Source organism: Denticeps clupeoides, chromosome 18 (assembly GCF_900700375.1).
Source record: "Denticeps clupeoides chromosome 18, fDenClu1.1, whole genome shotgun sequence".
In the NCBI taxonomy this organism is placed as follows: Eukaryota; Metazoa; Chordata; class Actinopteri; order Clupeiformes; family Denticipitidae; genus Denticeps; species Denticeps clupeoides.
Window position 1 is genome coordinate 9,173,581 of NC_041724.1, and position 22,135 is coordinate 9,195,715.

Consider the following 22,135-nt stretch of genomic DNA (forward strand, 5'->3'; position numbering starts at 1 on the left):
TTTTCTTGATCTATGCATGAAGTGAGATGTGGTTTGTGGTCTTCAAAATGCACGTTGTGACTCCCAGCAATTCTGCACACCAGCAGATCTCCCCCCTCGCTGCCAACTTGTATGCATCAGGCTGCTCTTCAAAATGTCCATTGGGATTTCTTTAAGAGGACAAGGAAAGTGCTGGTTGGCTTGTCCACTTAAATTTTTGAGTGCTGACTGAAAATCCAAATAATAGGTCATAGTGTCACCTAGGTCCTGTATGTGTCCCTATAAGAAAGCCAAAACTTTTGACAGTGAAGTGATTGTCATTGTGAAACACTGCAGCACAGCACACGGTGACACAACAAAATGTGTCCTCTGCGTTTAACCATGGCGGGATTCAAACTGGCAACCTTCTGATTACTGGTCCATTTCCATAACCGCTAGCCCACCACTGCCCTTTTTGTAGATTGAAACAACGTTCAGTGAAAAATGCAGCACTTTTGATCATTTTGATTATATCACTGTGCCATCATCATTAAATCTAGTAGTGGGGCAGTGGTGGCCTAGCGGTTAAGGAAGCGGCCCCATAATCAGAAGGTTGCTGGTTCGAATCCTGATCCGCCAAGGTGCCACTGAGCAAAGCACCGTCCCCACACATTGCTCACTCTGGGTGATGGGTTAAATGCAGAGGACAAATTTCACTGTGTGCATCGTGTGCTGTGTATCACATGTGACAATCACTTCATTTCAATACTCTCTGTGCCTTCTTTTGTTACTTACCACTACTTATTACCACTTTCTCTAGTTGCGCAGTGATTGGTGGATTAATAACATTAATTTAAATTCATGACATTTAGCAGATGCCCTTATCAAGCAATTTACAATCAGTAGTCAAAGGGACAGTCTTTAGTGTCTTGCTCAGGGACACAGTAGTAGTAAGTGGGGTTTGAACCTGTGACATTGCGGTCTCCTGGTTCATAGGTCGAGCGTGTTACACCCTAGGCTACTACTAAGAAGCAGGAAAGCTTACAGTTGCTATAGCCACAGCCTGTCTTCCATCACTGTGCTGCACTAAAAATACTTCAGTTCAAGAACCTGACTGTGCTGTAGGCAGTGCAGCCACCCGTGTATTTCGAGCAAGGCCAGTTGTTCACAGTCATAATGAAAATAGTAGGTCAGGTTTTTTTTGGTTTTTTTTGTGCATTAGCAATATCCGGTTAGGCTCCGAACACCCACTCGTGTTGAGGTTCTCAGCAGTCAAGCTGAATTGGGGTCAACCTCTAACAAACTGAGACGCCATCTTCATTCTGCGGATTTAGCATGACGCCTGTCGAGGGGTGGCCAGAGAACGATGGCCTTCTCCTTCGTTTGCCGCCGCGGCCTCTGAGGCCTGGAGGGTTTTCGACCGGCAATAAAACCTTCCTGTCAAGGGAGAGACAACCAAGGCATGCCTAGGCCAACTGGAGCGCCTCCGCTTTCACGTTTCTAGCTTTCGTCGAGCCAGTGTCAAGTGTGTACTGCAGTTTTGAGAGCAAATACTGACGGAATGACACGATATATGTTTATTGAGGTACATTTCACGCATCACATGGCCATTGTTGCTTGTGCATGCTGGAAAAGTTTTGGCTAAGCATATTGTCAAAATCCAGTCCACTAAACTTTTTTTTCCACAGCACTTGTAAATTTCACATCAAATCAATTACACACACATTGATCTTGTGAAATCTAAAACTACAGCACAGTGGCGCATTGGATATAATCAGTTTAGTTCAAAGAAAAATCCTTCAACCAGAACAGTCCAGAGGGACTCGTTTCTGATATGCCATATACATACAATAGTAATACAATACTAATACCATACAGAAACAATTCAATCAGCGGTTAGGATTATATTCCAGTTATTATACATTCAAACAACGCATCAGGTTAACAATTATATGAGTTAATTAATGCAGTCAATTAGGAGATGATCTACACAAGTCATATTGATGCGTTTTGGTTTCAACTGAACTCGTCTCTCTGGACTATTGGCTACAGTGACTACATGGACTCAAATTCATCAATCCGCTGTTTGGTGTTGCCTTGCCGGATTTGGCGCAGGGTCTTGTACTTGTCTCTGCCCGCCTTCACGTTCTCGGCGTGGATTAAATCATTCTGGGTTTTCTTGGTTTCATCGCGAGCACTGGCCAGCTCGGAGCCCAGAGCCTGGGGCGAAACATTACAAAACACACAAGGATTAGCAAGAATCGAGAACGCGCTGTGACCGAGGACCAACTCGAGCAGCTGTTTTCCACCAGTCCGCGATGACAGGTGGCACCGGCTGATCTGCTTAACATTAAATGCATCAGCAGTTACAGTAATATCAGCACTGTGCTTTCAGTTTTAACTATATTTTTTGTCTAAATGGCCGTGATTAAAGCAAAAAACAAATTGTATCCAGTATAATGTACACAATACCAGTCTGTAGTTTGGATGGACCTACGCTGTGGCAGTTATGGAGGCTGAGATGAAGCCATTTCGAAGATACCGAAGCAAGAAATATATTTAGTATTTTTGTAGCAGTAGAACATGAAATATATTAGATGGATCTGTCACATCATTTTACCTGCTTTGTTCGCTATTGTCACCATCAAAGCCATGAAATGCTTTGTGAGTGAATGATGAGAAAGTGTTCATCATAAACTGCTGGTGTTGGAAATGATGAAATGCTGCCATCACAGCAAAAGCTCCCTGCCTTGGACATTTTTTTTGGCAATTTTTTGGTTTATTAAATAGCATCATATGTTATTTCATGTGTCTGCAGTTTTTTTTTCCCCAATTAGTAAAAAAATGCAAAACCCATAAACGAGTAGGTGCGTCCAAACCTTTGGTGGTGTTTATAGAGATGTGGTTACGATAGTTTGGGAAAACAGGCGTATGCAGAAATTGTGGGAATAAATAAGTTTTGGTTGTGGAGACCCACCAGTAGACGTTTCTGCAGTCGCTCGTTCTTCTCCGTCTCGGTGGTGCGCTCCTCCTCGCTGCGGTCCCGGCATGTTGCTGCGGAGGTGAGTTCGGCGCTGGCCTCCGCGCTGCTCTCGTCGTTCTCGTCGTGGTCGTTCTCGGTCTGGTGTGGCTCTGGGATCTGGACCCCTAATATCTTGCCTTTTGGCACCTCTTTCATCCTTTCCAGGTCAACCTCCACCATGACAGCCTGCCAGATGTGTTAAAAAGACATGCAGAGTCTTTTCAACTCTACTACACACATTTGTATTCATTCATCCCTCTGTGTGTATTTTGGTGCCTGATTGCACCCTTTGAGCCATTTGGATATGAAAGAGCACAATAATTATGATGGAACCATCTAAAATATTACGTAACCGAGCCACTGGGGACGGACATTGATAGTCTCAAGCCTGGGCAAATGGGGAGAGTTGTGTTATGAAGGACAGCTGGCATAACACTTTTGCCATGCCAATTGTGTGGACAACCCGACCGGTTGAACCGCTGTGGCGATCCCTAAAAGGAGCAGCCAGAGGAAGAAATACGATTTATCCTCATCCTTCCAGTAGTATATACCCTCACCCTTTTCAGCCATTTCCTCGCTTCATCCTCTTTTTTGTTTTTTAGCACTTTCTAAAAGTGAGACCTTTGAAGAATGCCAAGATTACCGAGGGCCCCAATTATCTTGTCAATTTTTTCATCAAAGAAAAACACCTATATAGTCAGACACACACAGTCCCAGTCTCACAGCCCCACTTACTAGATCTAAAGTGTGGGAATGTGAAGATAAGCGCATGCATTCTTGCTCAGTTATATAAGCCTGTAGCTCCTGCATATTCCTCTCCAAAGGGCAAAATAGGTTGAATGGTAGTGAGTGCGACTTCTCGTGTGTTTCCCATCTGTTGTGGCCTAACAGCTAACGTGATTATGATACCAAGTTCTCCTGGTTCTTCATCTGGCTCTCCGAATGGTGCAGAAGAGCGGCCTCCGCCATCCTGCGGTCCTTCTCCAGCCTCTCGGCTGCCTCCTGGGCAATCTTCCGCTCTCGTTCCAGCTCCAGGGCTCGCTTTGTCTGCTCCTCCAGCTCTGGTTTGCAGGGAGAACACAGCGGCTCATTCAGGAGCGACAAAAGCGCCACCGTGGACAATTATGCCACACAGGGATATTACATAACAGCACTAAACACAAACTGTTGTCTAACCCTCCTGGGCTTTTTTCGTCTGCTCCTCAATTTGTCTCAGCCTCTCCATGAGCTCCATAGTTTCACGGGCGATCTTTTCCGTCTCCCTCTCCGCGTTCTGCCGCTTTTTCTTTTCATTTTCCAGCAGTGCCCTTAAAATGAAATACTCCACTATTAAATGCAGCTGCAGTATTTTGTTGCGTACGTAGACCTTTAGCTGTAGCATCCAGTCACCTCTCTTTTTGCCTCTTGTTCTTCTCCTCCTTGGCCTGAGCTTTCATTTGCTGAACCTCAATGGTGTCCGGCTTGCGTCGGCGCATGTAAAGGTCATGGTTGCCCATGCACAGGGCTAGTATGCGCTTGTTGATACGCAGTCGAGGCGCATAGAACACAAAGTCCTGCCATAGCAGATATAATCATTGTTATCCAATCTGACACCCACTTGACATTTTTAAACACCAGGCATTTGCACTTATCACCACAATCTGTACACCCTGCTTGCCGTCTCACAGCTAATGTACTTCAGCCCATCAATTGGTATAAATCTGACTTTTACATACCGGAGATTTCTTGTCAATTGGCTTTATGGTGAACTTCTTGTCATTGAAAGAGATGTTCCTTATTTCACTCCATGGGAATCCAATTTTGGGCGTTAGTCTTAAAAGACATCACACCATGACAAACAGTTCTATATTAGAATCGATGTACTTAATATGTCATTAAAGTTTTTTTCATAAATAATGCATGCTTACCTGTCTGCACGTCCATATATATTGAGTCCCAAAGCATCAATGCCCAGCCATAATTCAGACCCTTTCTTGTTCTTGATGCTGAAATAATTAACACCATACATTTCCAGGTCCTGGGAAATCTTTAGGTATTCGATCATGGCGTTTTCCCTGTGGAACAAAACAAAACTAAATGCTCAGATACGAGATGTTTCAATATGTGAGTTAGCTATTTCAGAAAAACGTTTCTGGTTGAGCCACTTCTCAGTGGCCATACGGATTGTAGTGTCCAGGTAGGTTATGGAATATTGTGGAAGCTAGGACAGCACTTACACAAAGATTTTATTTCTATTTTTTGTGTGGGGTGTTCCGTGCACTCTGTGTCTCGGCCATTGTTTGAATTATTAAGGAGCAAGGTGCAAAGTATACATAATTCAAGACGTGCAAGGCTGTGCGTCCCCTGATGACCCTGAAGCGCTTAGGTTTGTTAGCAGCGGACAGCACAATTAAACACCTGCTCACGGAAAAGTGAAACATTGCAGCACAGCACACGGTGACACTGTGAAATGTGTCCTCTGTATTTAACCGTCACCCTTGGTGAGCAGTGGGCAGCCATGACAGGCACCCGGGGAGCAGTGTGTGGGGACGGTGCTTTGCTCAGTGGCACCTCAGTGGCACCTTCACAGCTCGGTATTCATAATGGCAACCTTCCGATTATGGGTCCGTTTCCGTACCCACTAGGCCACGACTGCCTTTAGATGGCCACTTTTTATGTAAATCCTGATTGGATTGTTGATTCTCAAGAGAACCTGTGGTGGTGTCATACCTCAACATGCCTCTATGCTGCTCATGCAGCACTCGAATACGCTCCTCCCACTGATCCTTGGATAACTTGTGTTGTTCCTGGACTCTGATAACAGAGACATGAAAGACAATGAGCAACTGTAGGTCCAGGCCATGGAGGCTACCACACTTTAACTCTGACTGTGAGCACTACGTACCGCTGGGGGAGCAACTTGTCCCTGTTCAGGTAACCTGGCACATGGTACTCTTTGTTGAAGTCTCCATATTTGGTTTGCACTGTGTAGGAGGCCAGCAGTACAGCTGTCTCAGATGGACAGTAGATGTCATCGTTGAGGATCCCTTCCTTCACCTGCAAGAAGAACAGCCTCTGCGTCGCCTCTTGGATCAGCTCTTCTGCTACGTCTTCTGGATAGAACTTTGCCCGGAATTTGATCAGAAGGGGGTTGTTCTTTTTCACGTCTTGTGCAGTCACCTTAACCAGAACAAACATGTACACAACCAGTTATATGTTTGGACGTATCTACTCATTGCATTTTTTTACATTGCATAACAAAACGAATAACATGGGACTATGAAATAATAAGTGTAAGGTCATGTAATAAATAAACCCAAATAAATTAAACAAGGCAAAAAGTTGAAAGCCTCTCTCTATAGACAATGGGGACGGATTTCACACTCCTGTAGGTTTATACTGAACACTTTCTTATCACTCACTCATGACTCATAACTATCTCATGAAGCAGCTTTTTATGATGACAACAGTGAACAAAGCAGCCATTACGGTAGAAAGATGTGACTCTGAAAAACAGATTCATCCAACATACTTCACTTTCTACAGCTACAAAAATACTAAATATGTTTCTTTGGACCGTTGGATTCTTCAAAATGGCTTCATCTTAGTCTCCATAAGCACCACAGAGTTGACTGGAAGTGTAAAAGTCACAAGCTGATGTCTGCAACTCTTACAACAACCTTTCTGGACCATCTTGAACAAAAGGTGAATTGGGTTTATGCTTTATCTTAAGATCTATGTTTAAAATGGCCTCAGATAAGCATGAGAGACTTTTCTCTTTCTCCCTACTATTTACACCCTCTGCCTATGCCCTCAGTGGTGAACACAAACATCAAAGACAGGTTCCGCAAGCCAAGAAAACTTGATGCCCTCTTCACTGGGCCTGTTAAATCACTTACACGACGTATAACATGTCACCCTGGATTACTCAAATCACACACAAAGACTGAGGAGTCAGTGAACCTCAAGACAACAACAAATGGGAGACCAAGAACAAAACTAAAGCCTTGTTCCAAGGAGCAGAGAAGCTCACAGCTGTAGTTTTCCAAATGCCACAAGCAGATCTAAAAAAAATGGCTGAGCTGGATAACCTAGCATCATTTGAATACTCTTCTTCTGTTACTTTTGAGTAGGGCTGTCAGGCCATTTTACTTCATATGGATCTGTAAAGAGTTCACCATTTAACCGTGTCAGTTTGACAGCCCTTCCTACACCTGCTGGTTAATCTCTTCAGACAGTCACTAAAAAACATGATACCAAAGTTGGACCACCAGGAACGGAACCTACTGCAGCTTGATTGGAAATCTTCTTCTATGATTTCTGGAGAAACAACATCATGCAAATATTCAGAAATAATATGGAGGGTTCACAGCAATGCCAGCAGCTATATTTATTCTTAATTTTACTCCCAAATTATGCAGGCTTGTGTCTAGCAAATGGGACTATAAACTGTGGAAGCAAAGGTTGGTCAGAATCCAATCAACTCAAAATGGCATCATTGGAAATGGACACTGAAAGTAATCTCTCTCGCTCTCTTCACAGTGGCAGTGATGGCGCAACATCCACAAACAGATGGCACCACGTTACTTATGGCAGCTGATGCCATACCAGTGTCAAGGTCTGCAACAGATGATGGGCCAGTTATGAAGTCTGTTAGAGACAGAAATGTCCTGGATCATGACAACATTGTGAAGCTGAGGCCTGACACTTTCCCTGAGGGATGATGTCCAGCCATTGATGAGAAAGTGTGACAGCTTGGGGTGATGGACAGGTCCTGTCGTCCCTGTTACGGCCCCCTCTCCCTCAATCACCCAAGTCGACAGCAGCCTTTACTTCTGTAAAGAATGCTAACATTGTACTGCATTACCACATCAGATCTCTCTGTAATCTCCCGAACAGGACCAATAGGTAATAGCAGGTCCATGTGAAAAGCTAGAATTCTAGCAATTGTCATATTGGCCCTAATAAAAGAAATACTATTCTGTAAACACATATACGTGTTAATGTTTCTACATATGTATATATGCATTTCCTTTAATTATGGTCATATTGCTGCTAATATACTGTATTGAAAGTGAAGTGATGGTCACACGTGATACACAGCACACAGTGCACACAGTGAAATTTGTCCTCTGCATTTAACTCATCACCCTGAGTGAGCAGTGGGCAGCCATGACAGGGGAGCAGTGTGTGGGGACGGTGCTTTGCTCAGTGGCACCTCAGTGGTACCTTGGCAGATTGGGATTCGAACCAGCAACCTTCTGATTACGGGGCCTCTTCCTTATCCACTAGGCCACCACTGCCCCAATCACAAATGCTGTGACAATAAAAGTGATTTGATTTGACTTTTGTCTGCACCTATGTTACTAATCGTGAAAGGTTTAAGAGCAACTGGACTAGACCACAAAAATACTAGCCACGTTTTTGTATACATGTAAGTATAATATGTAAGTGTAATACAGTGCACGATAGTGACAGTGTCACCTGAGCCCCTGGGCCGTAGGGACCAACCCACACAACACTCATTTGAGAGCCGCTTCCCCTCTATAAATCTGTTGATGCCACCCACATGATGTGTGGTATGCGAAGAATGTGCGAAAACATGTTTTTTCTTTGCATGACTTTAAAACTGATAATGTAGCACACATACAGATTGTTTCTGATAATTTCTTTCTGGATGGGAATGTTTAGAGCATCTGACCTCAAACTCACAAGATGGATCAGCGTGTGATGCCGTGGTGGCCCTGGCCCACCAGGTGGGAGCAGCTCACTCTTTGTGCTTTCCTGATTAGCCGCAAGTGTCCTTAAACGTGTAATTAGGAAGAGGATAAGTGTTGGGGGTTTTCATCATTTGTTGACCCTGCTGTATGCCACATTATCTCTATTTTGCTGTATGTGTTTTTGGCCCACGGGTTTCTTTTGATCACCACTTTCACTATGTCGTGCCTCCTTTTTCACCCAACATGGCATAACACCACGTCTTGGAAATCATTATCTAATTCATCAGACAATTATAACATATTATAACGAATACATTTTAACTTAAAGTATTGAATAAATAGCTTTATGAATAATTTTATATAAATAGTCAGAATTAATCTGATTGCTATTTATATTCACCTTTCCAACAAACAAACACTGAAACAGAAAAAAAAGACAAACGCTGAGTACTCCACTCCTTGGATGCCAACATGCTGACATAGTGGAGGTTGCTCTTTACCATAGTTTCCAACCCATAAGCCGCTCCTTTGGGAGCCATTTGGGGATGTTCGGCAGAGATAAAATAGACAGAGTACAAGCGCTTATTGCACTTTCATTATAGTACTTCTACTAATTGACACCAGCCTTCGTTTTCACACACATAGGACACACACCCTACTGTCAAATTTGCAATGCCTCACATCAATAAAAAGCCCCTCTGTGGCTATTTGCATTCATTATTTGTGTCCTTGTCCTCTATACCACAGGTGGATATGCCAAAGAATGGTGTTTATGACTCAATTAAAAAGGGAACCTAAAATATATTGCATTATGGCCTCACGAGGTGTAAGAAATAGGGGTCAGGCCGGGGTCAGGGTTTGAGGTTGCCTTGCTATACATATACATTACTTATGCATTTAATAAAATATTAAATGATAAAATCAGTGTGCGTGTTTTAACAGTAACTTAGTAATTATAAACCAAGCTTTCAAACACTAACCCGCTTGGTGAGTTTGAGCCATGTGGAGAATCCTTTGCTGTCCTGATACTGCAGCCCAAAGTACCATATTTCTCTCAGTCCAATGGTCTTCACAATCTTCAAGGAAAGTGACAAGTGCACACGTGAGGCCCACGTGTTCAACTCGGTTTATTTAGGTGCACATGCAGGCACATACGTACTTGGTCGAAAAGTTGTTTGCCAGTAGTGCTGGGCAGGATGGCGAAGTCCAGCTCGGCATCCATCGTGGTGACCCGCACGTTTATCTGCAAAGGAAATGAACCTGATCGTGTGGGGCATGCGAGGAATGCGAGGCTTCGCCTGGCTCTTCCTGTCCGATTTTTAATGTTGATAATGTGGCACAGTTACGTAAGGTTGCATCTGTTCTGCGAAATCTTGTCAGGATGGGGGGGCGTAAGCCAAAAACAAAATTTAGATGTAACAAATGAATCATGGCAAGGTCAAAAGATCTCTAACACCGACTCCCTAAAACCCCCCTAATCTCCGAAACATGTTTGCTTAAATACACAAAGCAAACGGGTACAAGGCTTCGCTTAGATGCTGATATACATTTTTATGTTTGTGTCGCTATATAATTTTGAGTGTGTACCTTTTGGAAATTAACCAGACATCGTATTTACATCGTTGATAACAGCGAATGCACAGTTATTACGCACAGAAACAACAGTTTGGGATTTTTTTTCGTCCCCCCGGTGCGGTGTTCAGAAACTCGTTAATACGAATGAATTCTTATACACAACACACAGAATTAAACATCAGTGTTCTTGAAAATGCTTTTCTTTTACTCACAGACATTTTTGGTGGTATTCTGTCGTCCGTCCGTTGTAAAACATATATGTATATATATGTATATATAAATCCAATGGATTCTGAAAGCAGACCTCTTTCCCCCGAGTCATATGAAAGTGCTTGCGAAATTCAGAAGGATTAGCCTTAATTAAACCGGGCCTTTGCTAACTGGACTTTTGGTTCGCCAAATCCAGCTCAGGAATCTGAGATTAGTACCGCTGCATGAGCACTCTGCCATGTTACAGGTATGGATCATTCTCAAGTTCGTCATTCTGTGTTTACACCATGTAACGAATGAATTAGCACTCGTGGGGTGTTTGTGTATGACGTCATTTTGCCATGTTCCATGTTAGCAACGTCGTATATTCCTCGCAGGGAAGTCGGGGAATGTCGTGTGTGAATGATGATAATTAGCCTGCGCCGTGACGTCACGGATCTGGATGCGTTTACAGAGGAGCGCAGTAAACGAACACACGCGGCCGGCTGTAAACGAGCCGGCGGCCGCTGCGCATGCGCAGTGGCGCACGGCCAGTCGCGGCGCATCTCGCTCATCGTGTTATTATCGTCTCGTACCGACTCGTGGAAATTAACGGGACCCCGACGCTGGCGAAATCCTACGGCGCGCCATGGCGGACGAGCAAGAAATCATGTGCAAATTAGAGAACATCCTGGAAATAAGGTAAATACGTATTTATATTAATAGGAATAAACTGTCGCCGCCGATGTCCCCGAGGAGCCTGCATTCCTACATGCAGGTAGCGCAATTAAAAATGCCGCATTCGTCCGTCGTCCTGGCTGTGAAAGACGCGGTGTCGGCGTCCCCGGCTGCGGCCGCAGGCATTTTGCGCGAACAATGGGGAAGCGACACCGAGCCGCGGTGTCAAAAATAGGTGGGAGCCGTTAGATGCGTGACCGAGGCGAGGTGGCCCGAGACCGTATCGCACCCGGCCGCCTGTTCTTTTACGGAGAAATGGTTGGCAGAATCATCTCGACCCCTTTTTCACCCCTTCCCGCTGCGTGAATTATGCACAGTGCATTATGCACCGAGCAAATGCATGACATTTCAGTTCATCCTATAAAAAATCTGTTCATAGTTATTTAAAACCACACACCTGCCAGCTATTGGGCTGCAGCTGCATGTTCCTGTTAGGTGTCATCATGCTTCACGTCTCCGGCACATAACAAAAGGATCAGAGCCTGAGAACAAGAGCTTGTTCCATGCCCTCGGCGAGGGAGTCTTGCGTGGTTCACCGTCTGAATGAAACGTGCACCTTTGCCTTCCGCTTCAGGAATAAAACTCTCCAGATGCAGAAGATCAAGTCTCGCCTGAAGAGCGAGTTTGAAGCACTGGAGTCGGAGGAGAAGCACCTCAGGGAGTACAAGCAGGAGATGGACCTGCTCCTTCAGGAGAAGATGGCCCACGTGGAGGAACTGCGACTGATTCATGCAGACATTAATGTGGTGGGTAGCTTTTCTAGACAGGGATGTGTGGTCTTTAGATCTTCTGAGATGATTCATATACATGGTAGGCATTCAGAATATAATAGTCTATTAAATATCTGTGTGTAGATGGAAACAACCATCAAGCAGTCTGAAAATGATTTGAACAAACTTCTGGAGAACACCCGTCGCCTCCACGACGAGTACAAGCCACTGAAGGAGCACGTAGATGCCTTGAGAATGACGCTGGGCCTCCACCGGCTGCCCAACCTCAGCGACGAGGAGGAGAAGCTCTCACTGGAGTAAGCCTTCTGCTTCTAACCTACTCCGAATGTCCGGGTCTTGCTCAAGAAGCACCAGTCACTTGTAATTCAAAAACCTGAGTCACCTGTGATACCGAAATCACCTCATATTACAATCGCAAGAGGCAATTTCCCCAAAAATATCAACTTTCAATGGTTTACATTGCATGCTGCAAAAAATAAGGTTGTGTTAATAAAATAAATAAAATCAAATAAAATTAGAATTTAAAAATTAATGAAACAATAGATAGCTGGATGGATGGAAGGATGTACATACTTATTATTAATTCCAGCCAGGGAACAAGTATTGTCACAGCTGCAACCATGTAAAAACAAGCAGACATAAAGATAATTTGAAAAGTTAATTTTATATATAGATAGAGAAATAAAAAATACACAGATAATAGGAATACATACTTGGTGTCTGTTGATTTAATCATGCTGAAATCGTAGCCTTTTAGTAAAGACAATAAATCCCCTGAGACCAGGAGTGGCTGTGATGTCATCAGAGTTAAGTGGGTTTTAGGCAAGGCCCTTTACCCTGATAAAACCAGGCTGAGGTAAACTATGGCTTTTTGTAATTGTAAGTGCAGACAAATCCTCCATTATGATTATGTATTTCTTTTTTAGACTAATCATTAATTAAACAGAATGGAGACAGTAATATGATTTTCTTGGAATCCTACTGAACCAAATGTATTCTTCATACCATAATTTTGTGTAAAATGTTACTCAGATTAAAAAAAAATGTATACACATATTTATAAATAATCTTTTTTTTTCTCTTTTTGCTGTATTATAGCTCCTGACACATCTGTGGCAGGTGAACAATGAAACTGGTTCAGGCACCTTTTTAACTGTGCTCTTCCCCCTCATGCAGTTACTTTGAGAAGCAGAAAGCCGAATGGCAAAAGGAACCACACGAGCCCATCATCCCAGAATCTCTGGCGGCGGCCGCCGCCGCTGCCCAGCAACTGCAGGTGTCCCGGAAACAAGATGCCCGGCAACCGGCAACCTTCAGACAGCAGCCCCCACCGATGAAGGTTAGGAGCCCTTCGCCACGGCCCCGATGATGTATCCGTTTACTGTCAGCATCACACATGACCGCTTCCGGAGAGTCAGTCCGCAGCATCAAAGCTATTTAAAGAGAGTAGCAGAACGTTAATATAGCACTAATATAACGTCTAATAACATTACAGTTTCTCAAACCCATTCACTTCTTTTCTGTCCCGCTGCAGGCCTGCCTGTCTTGTCACCAGCAGATCCACCGCAACGCACCCATCTGTCCCCTGTGCAAAGCTAAGAGTCGCTCCCGAAACCCCAAGAAGCCCAAAAGAAAGCCGGACGAGTAAATGCGGAGGCGCTGTCCGCCAGGCCGTGCTGTGAACGACAGCTTTTTTTTTTCCTCTTGTGTAGATGTCGGTAGAAAGCACAGTGGTAGGGGGTTATTTTTGGTCTAGTGCCGAATGTTTTTTGTTTTAGTACTTGAGGTTCAGGTTTCACTCATCATGTGTCAAATATTTTCAGCGCAATAACAGACTCTAGAATATCACCAGGTGGTCCATGCTGTAATGGTGAAGTTACAACTTTTTTCAGATGAGTACATGTACCAGTGTACCCTTAAACGGTCATTATTACTGTACCATTTGTTGCCATGTTCTCAGAATTGACATTTTCTACCGATGTAATGAGCAGCCTGCCTCATCACTCTGCTTAATTTAAGCTTTAAAACTAGGTTTTGTATTTTGTACTTTTAATATATGCCTGTGTCTGTTAATATTGTGATGTGTGGTTTTGTAACATTCCTTGTGTAGTATTGGAAAGGTGTAGTATGAGTTGATCTTATGTATTTCCTGTGAGCAAATGAATTTGGTAACACTTGAAAACAGTGCAGGTCTGTTGTGGCCAGTGTTCAATATTAAAATTTTATTGTTTACCGTTTCACATTTACATTAATCAGACGCCCTTATCCAAAGTGACTTACAATCAGTAGTTGCAGGGACAGTTCCCCCCCGGAGACACTCAGGGTTAAGTGTCTTGCTCAGGGACACAATGTTGGTAACCTGGGTCTTCTGCTTCATTGATGGGTGTGTTATACACTAGGCTACTACCACCCTTTAACATATCTTTGATATAAACACCGGCTTGGATAAAGGACCGTGATTGGATGGTGCCAGGCAGCGTTGTCTCAGAAGTCAGCTGCTGTCAGCAAGTTGTTTTAGTTGTCCCGCCTTCACTGCTGCCCGGAAGGTCCTGGGGTTATCCGAGGGCCTGGGCAGGTCTTTCAGTATTTCCCCGACCAGACAGATTGTGTTCTGTGGTGAAAACGGTGTAAATCAGATCATCACTGCTAACATCCACCTCCCTTCTCAAAATCTCGTCAGTGTAAGGAACCAGTGTGCAGTTTTATATGTAGGACGTGACATACTCGGCTTAGCAGAAGAGACTGGAACTTCCGCTCCAGAATTTGAGACTGGAGCTGCGTTGTCTTCATCCTGATGAACGTATCCATAGCCAGTTCAGCCTGTTTGCTCCTACATTCTTCACAGTGCAGGGGATCATGGATATCCATCTCTACTGTCTGGTGTAAAATAAAAATAAAAAATCAGTATGGCCAAATAAAATATAAAAACGAACACAGAAATAAACAAAGTGGCGATTAAATTGCAAGCTGAAGTCTCACACCCTTTTTAATTCTTCTGTAAACCTCTTCATTTTCAGGGCATTAATAAACTGGAGTGGCACAGGACTGTCAGCAACCGGCGCTTCTGCTTTCGGGATGCTCTGGGCTTCCGGACTCCTTTGACCTTTAACCTTTTTGACCATCCTCTCACAGTACACGCTCGTAGCTTCATATGCCTCCTCCACTGCCTACAAATCATTTCAACAATATTACACGACATGCAACTCTCTGAAAGTTGAAGCTGGTTTTAAATGTACGCTGATTATTGTGGCTTTAAGATGAGAAAAAGTCGGTAAAATGTCTTCACCCCCCCGACTTCTTCAGAACACGACTGCATCGTCCAAGACTGTTCCAGAAATGCCCCACCAGTAATTCACCCCAAAGCACGGAATGCCTCGCCTCAATATACCACGACGCGTACGCGTATTATGCTATAAACCCCGCAAGAAGAATCCCCGTCTCTACAGACTCCGACGTCCGACGACGTCCGTGTTTACATCGTATCTTGTTACCACGCAGAGCCTCGCAGCGCGGAAACGCCCCCCGCATCTCGCACTGGCGCCACCTGCTGTACGGGAGTCGGCGGTGAAAAACCTCGAAGGGAAGTTATACTTAAAAAAATCTCTGCACAGTTTAGACTATACTTTTTGGTAATCGTAGGTATCAGTTTTGCATCTAAACGGAATTGAAGAATGAAAAAGCAAAGTAGGGTATGGTGACAACATATAAATTGTACAATATGTGAAGGACAAGAGGTGGTATGGACAATATAATGTTAAAATATACAGGATATTTACTTATACTTATATTGTTATGTTAGCAAGAAATGTGTTTTATATCTGAAACAAATTACATTCAAGCACACAAACAGAACTCACATAATTCACTTATACTGTATGATAATAAAAGACAGCTCAATTGGTCCTTGGAGGCCCCAGTGGGTGCATCCCTCTTGAAGAGCACATTTCTACCCCACCTTTGGCTGTGACGTGCCTTTTATTTGGAAGTATAAGGCCCCTGAAATACAACACAGCTTTAGTTTGAAGCCTTGGCCGGGAGTCCCACCCACACTGCAGTCCCAGCAGCTGATTGTTATCTAAGGCTTCTCAACGTGGAACAGCTGCAAGCCATAAGAAGACCGCAGCTTTGGTGTCACAAACAGTAACAGCGAAAGGACATGACAAAAGTTGTCACCACCGGAAAAGGTCGCACAATATGCCTTACACCCTGTTCATTGTTGATGTAGCATCAATAAAATGATCAAGGAGCTCAATGGTCATATTACTCCATGTAGAATCAACATAAAACCACATTGAATTGTAGTTCTGCATTTTTCCAATCTAAATAAAAGCACTTCCATGACGTGGATGATGGTCATACTCCTCACCACTATGGCCATAATTAGCTGCAAGTATGCACATTGAATGATTGTCACTGATGAATATCAGATATTACTCTTCTGTTGGCAAGCATCCGTTGCCCCCCTCCCCCTGTCCCTGGGTCTGTGGGCAGACTATCACCTTTCTAATTATAACATGCTTGCCCCGGCTCTCCAAGAATGGAAGTTTAGGCAGGTCCATTTGTAGCCTAAAATTAGCCCCTTCCCAGTGACCAGGCCATTCTGACTAGGCTGTGTCAGACTGGTCCTTATATTTGTTTGTTCCGCTTGGTGAAGGTGCATACCTTCACAAAATACCAAGTTTTTTGGATCGCTCACAATGGATTTGGACAACTATGGAAAAATCTTTGCATCACTGGCCACATTTTACAGCTGATATTTAAGCAGGAGAGGGTTATGAATCTCATTTGGTAGGTTTAATTTTAATTGTCTGTGGTCTGTTGGCTGATTTGAGTATATTTAGTTGTAAAATTAACAATATAACATGCATATGGAATGCTGACATTTCCTTTCTTTTTTTATTGTAACATAATCCAGAAATATCATCTAGATTCTTAAGGACATTTATTTCTTTTTTTTTTTAACTGGCTTTGAATAATGGTTCTTGGGAAAGCTGCCAACATGAGTCTGATGGACATTTCCAAGATTTTTTCCCTGCTTCAGCCAAAAGAGGATGAGGAGAATGAGAGCCAGCAGCTCAACCAGGCCGTGTCCAACAATGATGACAAGCTCTTGTCCGAGCTCCTTGTCCAGGACCAGTACCGGAGGTGCATCAACAGCAGGAGCGGCTGGGGGATCCCCGGCACCCCGTTGCGCATGGCTGCTGCTCTGGGTCACCTCAGGTGCCTCGAGGTCCTGCTGGCTCATGGCGCAGAGGTGGACAGCCTGGACGTGAAAGCCCAGACCCCGCTGTTCACTGCCGTCAGCGCCAAGCACCTGGACTGCGTGGTGGTGTTGCTGAAAGCCGGGGCCGACCCCAACGGCAGCCAGTACAACAACTGTTCCCCCGTCCTGACCGCAGCGCGCGAGGGAGACGTGGACATCCTGCAGGAGCTGCTGGACCACGGAGCCGAGGTGGACGTCCGGCCCAAGGTCCCCGAATGGGCTTCCAACGCCACGGCCTGTAGAGGCCCGCTCTACATAACGGCCGTCTACGGCCACTTGAAATGCTTCAAGCTGTTCCTCCTGCACGGGGCCAACCCCAACTTCAACTGCACGGACGAGAAGATGCTGGGACGCATCAAGCAGCCAAAGACTGTGCTGGACATATGTCTGCACTACGGCTGTGGGGTGGAATATATTCAGCTGCTCATAGACTTCGGGGCTGACGTCTATCTTCCAACTCTCGTCACGGACAAAACCACCCAGCACAATGAAGCCGTGCAGCTGCTCCTTAAGAAAAGAGGTAGGACATGTGACTTCATGCTAAATGACTAATTTTTCAAATATCTGCAAAACAGATTTTTGAGGGCAATTGCAAATTTTTGGAATGTGACATTTGGGGTCGACTCACTTACTCAATTAGTTATTTTTATAGCCTCATTATAACACTGCTGTGTGTGACATTTGCACCATTTCTCTGCTTTGGGTCTCTGTTTATCACTGCGTGTACTGAGACGCTTCTTTCTCTTTTTTGCAGTTTGCCCCAAAACCCTGATGTCCCAGACTCGCCTTGCAATCCGAAAATACCTCCCTGTGGCCAACAAAATGTCCTGCATTGATCAGCTGGACATTCCCCACGTACTGAAGAACTACCTGAAACACATCACTTGACCTCATTATTTCGATCCGGTACCACTGTGAGACTGTGAAAAGGTTTTTTGTTGTTGTTGTAAGTGTGTGGTTAATGTAATGTAACGTTAACTCTACTGCTTCATTGTGGGTGGCTGTTTACATTTTTCATTATTTATTTACCAATGTTTTAGCTATTTAGATTTTGATAGAAATACATGCAATACAATTCAGCAGCTAAAAAATGGCTGAAATCAAGAGAACTCATTATATATGCATTCTGTTGGTATTGAGTTTGGTACAGTCTGGTCCCAACAAGCTGAATAAAGCTGGAAGCAAGTCGCGTCGGTTATTAATGGAACTGAGAGCTCCTTTCATTCCAGCATTAGTTAGGTCTTTTGCTTTGGTGAAATAGGAGCTTTCACCCAAATCTCAGAGCCTGATGTTTTCTATCTATCTAGAGGAGGTCTATTCATTGCACATAACATGATTTGAACTCTTTCAGTCTTTTTTACCACTATTTCAGACCTTCCGTTTTAGATACATGCTTAGATTTCCCCCAAATTATTCTGTGTAATATATTTGATAACAATAAAACAATCCACCCATTTCTGTTTCTGTGTGGGTGTTTTATAATCTTTAATCTGTAATCCTCGTACACAATTAACATGATTAAATAGGAATTACCAGATTTGTGTGCTGCTTCAAATTTGTCGAACGGCAAGACCTAATCCTCACACCGTCACCCTCTTTTGGACAAGCTTGCAGCAACAACAACAATAACAACACTCTCAACAGAAATCCCCGCTTTGACCACTTGGTGACACTGTCTGCCAAAGGGACCCACCCGGGAAAACGTTCACACAGCGTACAGCTGGTGGTACAGAGCAGCAGTCTGCCATCATGCTGTGTCTGTTAAGCCGCTAATGATTATTTATGTCACCAGCACGCAAACATCCACGCATTCATTTTCAGGGGACCTGGCAAAGTGGTCGTCTGCCTCTCCAAGCGTTTAGATCGTTGCATTTCAAATGAAGGGTCCTTTTCCGAATTAAAGAGACAGAGAGTCGTTTTGCATGAAGAGGCCTTAGCATCCACCATCAGGGGGCTATCTATCTATCTATCTATCTATCTATCTATCTATCTATCTATCTATCTATCTATCTATCTATCTATCTATCTATCTATCTATCTATCTATCTATCTATCTATCTATCTATCTATCTATCTATCTATCTATCTATCATGATCATTGCACAAAGATGGGTTCAGTTTTAAATGATCCAGAATGATGAAGTTGCATGTGTGAGACCTAAGAACTTCTTCGAGATACCCATACCCAACCAACCAAGCCCCTCGGTGCATAGCGCTGCGCGTAGCGCCTGTTCGAAAATAGTGCTGAGATCTGGGCAAACCTCGCCAGTGCGCGACATTTATTCGCACCACGCGACTCGTAGCACCTGCGATCAACACGCAGGGCCTTGTTACGCAACGGAAGTCGCCCGCCGGACGCGGGTTGCTTCATTATCCCGGCGCGCAGGCGAACGCAGCACGGCACCGAGGGGCCCGCGAGAGAGGAACAATTTGACGGCACACCAGAACATCTCGGATAATTGACGGTTATGTAAAAGCCCTTTGATTTGTCGGGGGCTCTCAGCCTGCACGTTGCGTCGTGATTTATTTAAGCCCCCTTTTCGAGCAGCGCCTACTGCAGCGGCGCCTCCGTTTTCGTGGGGGGACTCCGACTTTCAGGGCCCCTCGGATCTTCCTAATTATCTAATTCGATTTCGAGACCGTGGCTGGTTTTTGAACGGCAAAAAAATGGCGTGGTAACCGGATTTGTTGTTCACATGTTAACCTTCTAATGGAGCCCGAGCCCTCACAGATACTTTGATGTCATGAGAAGAGGAGAGAAGAGGAAGGGAGGGGAGGGGAAGGGAGGGGAGGCTTCTCCACATCTCACTGCTCTCATCCAACTGGGTCAGTCAAGATTTTGGCAGTGGGGGTTCTCACTCAGCCTCCGAGGGTGGTGCACTTGAGGGAGCGAAGGGAGGCGCCGCCACGCTTTTGATAATGGGCTCGGCCGTCAGTTCTCCCAGCATCCCTCTGGGTGAGCGTGCCAACCCACCTACTGCTGATTCCTGAGCGTTTGTGCTGGCAACGCTGGGAAGACACGCCACATATAAAAGCGCTCTGTGATTTGTTCACAGTGAGCACATCTTTAAATGAGAGAACTGCGCTCTCAGGGCAGATGTACGCGTGCCGTTGTGGGAGGGGCCTGTGGATTAAAATGGTAACCAGTTGGCCGCCACCCATTACAGCAAGCACAACAGTTCACTGGTTGGAATGCTGATCACTGGCCTTCTTCAAGCGGAAAAGCAGCATGAGCTACTTGGGGCAGTTGGTGGCCTAGAGGTTAAGGAAGTGGCCCAGTAATCAGAAGGTTGCCGATTCGAATCCTGATATGCCAAGATGCCACTGAGGTGCCACTGCTCACTCAGGGTGATGGATTAAATGCAGAGGACACTGTGTGCACAGTGTGCTGTGCTGCTGTGTATCACATGTGACAATCACTTCACTTCATGTTAACTTCCCCTAAATGGAAATCAATTTTGTGCAAATTTGCGCAAAAATGCAATCACAATCAATCAATCATAGAGAGAAAAAAGCCAAATGAAAATGGCCACAGCAAATAGTGATATGATCAGTGATACAGCTTCCCTCAAATAAGCTGCAGAATGGAAGGAAACCACAAGGATCTAAAAAAAGATTTAAAAAATCTGAACGTGATATTTTGATGAATGTGGTGGGAAGAATAAGACATATTCACTTGTCTTGTGTCTTGTTTCCTTGGAAACACGTGCACAGTATCAAAGAACAATTGTGCTGCATGGATTGATTTAAAAACAAGCTGTTTATCTATCCATTGTGTGACCAGCAGGGGGCATCACTCTTTGATCTTGAAGGACCCCAACATCACAGCACTGCGAAGGGGACACTCATTTGGGCAAGACGTTAATCCAAGGTTCTACACAGACCCATAGTTGTCTTTTGAGACGAGTAATGGCTTCCCTGATGCCTAGACTCATCCCAGCACTGACCTTTCAACTCTGACCTACTAATAAATCCCCTTCATCAAGCACAAAGCTGCTTCGACTGGTGAGTGAATTTCAGCAAAGTGACTGAAGTAAATCCGGGGTGACGCTTGATCATGGTGATGAGGTTCCCCTCAGTGTCTGTCAGAAGTGGGTTTGGAACTGTGAACGTTCCGATGTGACGGTACCTTTGTTTGAAATTGTTATTGCCAATGAGCAAAATCATAAGGACACTTGTACTCTCTTGTACTCTCTATCTCCAAGAAGCTCTTCAGAGAACACCGCCTCTCCTTCTAAACACACCTTCTGGCGGCTCTTATCTGAAACTCTACACATTTATAAAGTTAGTCTCCATCTGTTGCTCCTTCGGAATAAGAGCAGATGAATGTAGAATACTGTGACTCTCTTGGTCCCCTTCGGACGCGAGGTGGCTGTCCGGCTGGCCGAAATTCCTTCTGAAAGTCCTGGTTTCCTACACCCTGAAAACGGAAGTATAACTGCTCGTTTCCCGTTGATGGTGTTTACTGTAGCCTGTCTTCCTGTTTTCAGATTTGCCCTGATACTGCTGAAGTTCCCCTAGCCTGGAGATGGGAGATATCCCGTCATCATTCCCACTGACACACTTCCACACGCACAAAAAAAAAAAGAAGAAGATCCTCAGACACCAAAGAGCTGGGCCGCTGGGCACGTTTTAAACACAGAAGGCACAAGATGGCGGCTGTGACAGCGCCGGGAAGAGGCCAGTTGGGCTATGGGAAGAATGCGCCTCGCCTTGGGGGAATGTGAAGAATGCCGGTGTAATTTTACCCGAAGCTTTGCTCTGCCGCCAGACGTTACCTGCGGTCTCTGTGTCCGCGGTGGGCCAGGGGGGCCGATTTCCCACCGCAGACCGTCCTGTATCATCATTTCGATGTGTTGTGTGGTAGCGAACGTGGCCCTGGCACTAAATCGGCCAGCATTTCACAGAGAATTCTCCAAATGGAGAAAGCAACATTTCCAACAATTACTGGTGAAACAAT

At 44.6% G+C, this 22,135-nt stretch overlaps 3 protein-coding genes across 5 annotated transcripts; 2 read left to right on the forward strand and 1 right to left on the reverse strand.

Annotated features, from left to right (window-relative positions):
- Nucleotides 1-1,520: 1,520 nt before the first annotated feature.
- Nucleotides 1,521-11,704, reverse strand: LOC114768009 (moesin-like). Of its 2 annotated transcripts, none has more exons than XM_028960033.1 (12): nt 11,579-11,704; nt 9,839-9,922; nt 9,660-9,755; nt 5,865-6,139; nt 5,690-5,773; nt 4,888-5,034; nt 4,696-4,792; nt 4,370-4,533; nt 4,157-4,287; nt 3,890-4,041; nt 2,936-3,166; nt 1,521-2,178 (listed from the first exon to the last, which is right to left on the reverse strand). In XM_028960033.1, the coding sequence occupies exons 1-12, from the start codon at nt 11,624-11,626 to the stop codon at nt 2,014-2,016; spliced, it is 1,674 nt and encodes a 557-aa protein (XP_028815866.1). In that variant the 5' UTR covers nt 11,627-11,704; the 3' UTR covers nt 1,521-2,013. The 2 variants fall into 2 exon arrangements, with proteins under 2 accessions (XP_028815866.1, XP_028815867.1); XM_028960034.1 differs by lacking the exon at nt 11,579-11,704 and adding an exon at nt 10,467-10,928.
- LOC114768011 (zinc finger C4H2 domain-containing protein-like) lies at nt 10,931-14,149 on the forward strand. The gene is made up of 5 exons (XM_028960038.1): nt 10,931-11,145; nt 11,756-11,927; nt 12,036-12,208; nt 13,089-13,251; nt 13,447-14,149. Exons 1-5 carry the CDS (start codon nt 11,093-11,095, stop codon nt 13,558-13,560), a joined length of 675 nt encoding a protein of 224 aa, XP_028815871.1. The 5' UTR covers nt 10,931-11,092; the 3' UTR covers nt 13,561-14,149.
- A 2,354-nt stretch (nt 14,150-16,503) lies between these two features.
- Nucleotides 16,504-18,622, forward strand: asb12b (ankyrin repeat and SOCS box-containing 12b). Of its 2 annotated transcripts, none has more exons than XM_028960036.1 (3): nt 16,504-16,700; nt 16,828-17,695; nt 17,930-18,622. In XM_028960036.1, the coding sequence occupies exons 2-3, from the start codon at nt 16,888-16,890 to the stop codon at nt 18,061-18,063; spliced, it is 942 nt and encodes a 313-aa protein (XP_028815869.1). In that variant the 5' UTR covers nt 16,504-16,700; nt 16,828-16,887; the 3' UTR covers nt 18,064-18,622. The 2 variants fall into 2 exon arrangements, with proteins under 2 accessions (XP_028815869.1, XP_028815870.1); XM_028960037.1 differs by having other exon boundaries at nt 16,904-17,695.
- Nucleotides 18,623-22,135: the final 3,513 nt, after the last annotated feature.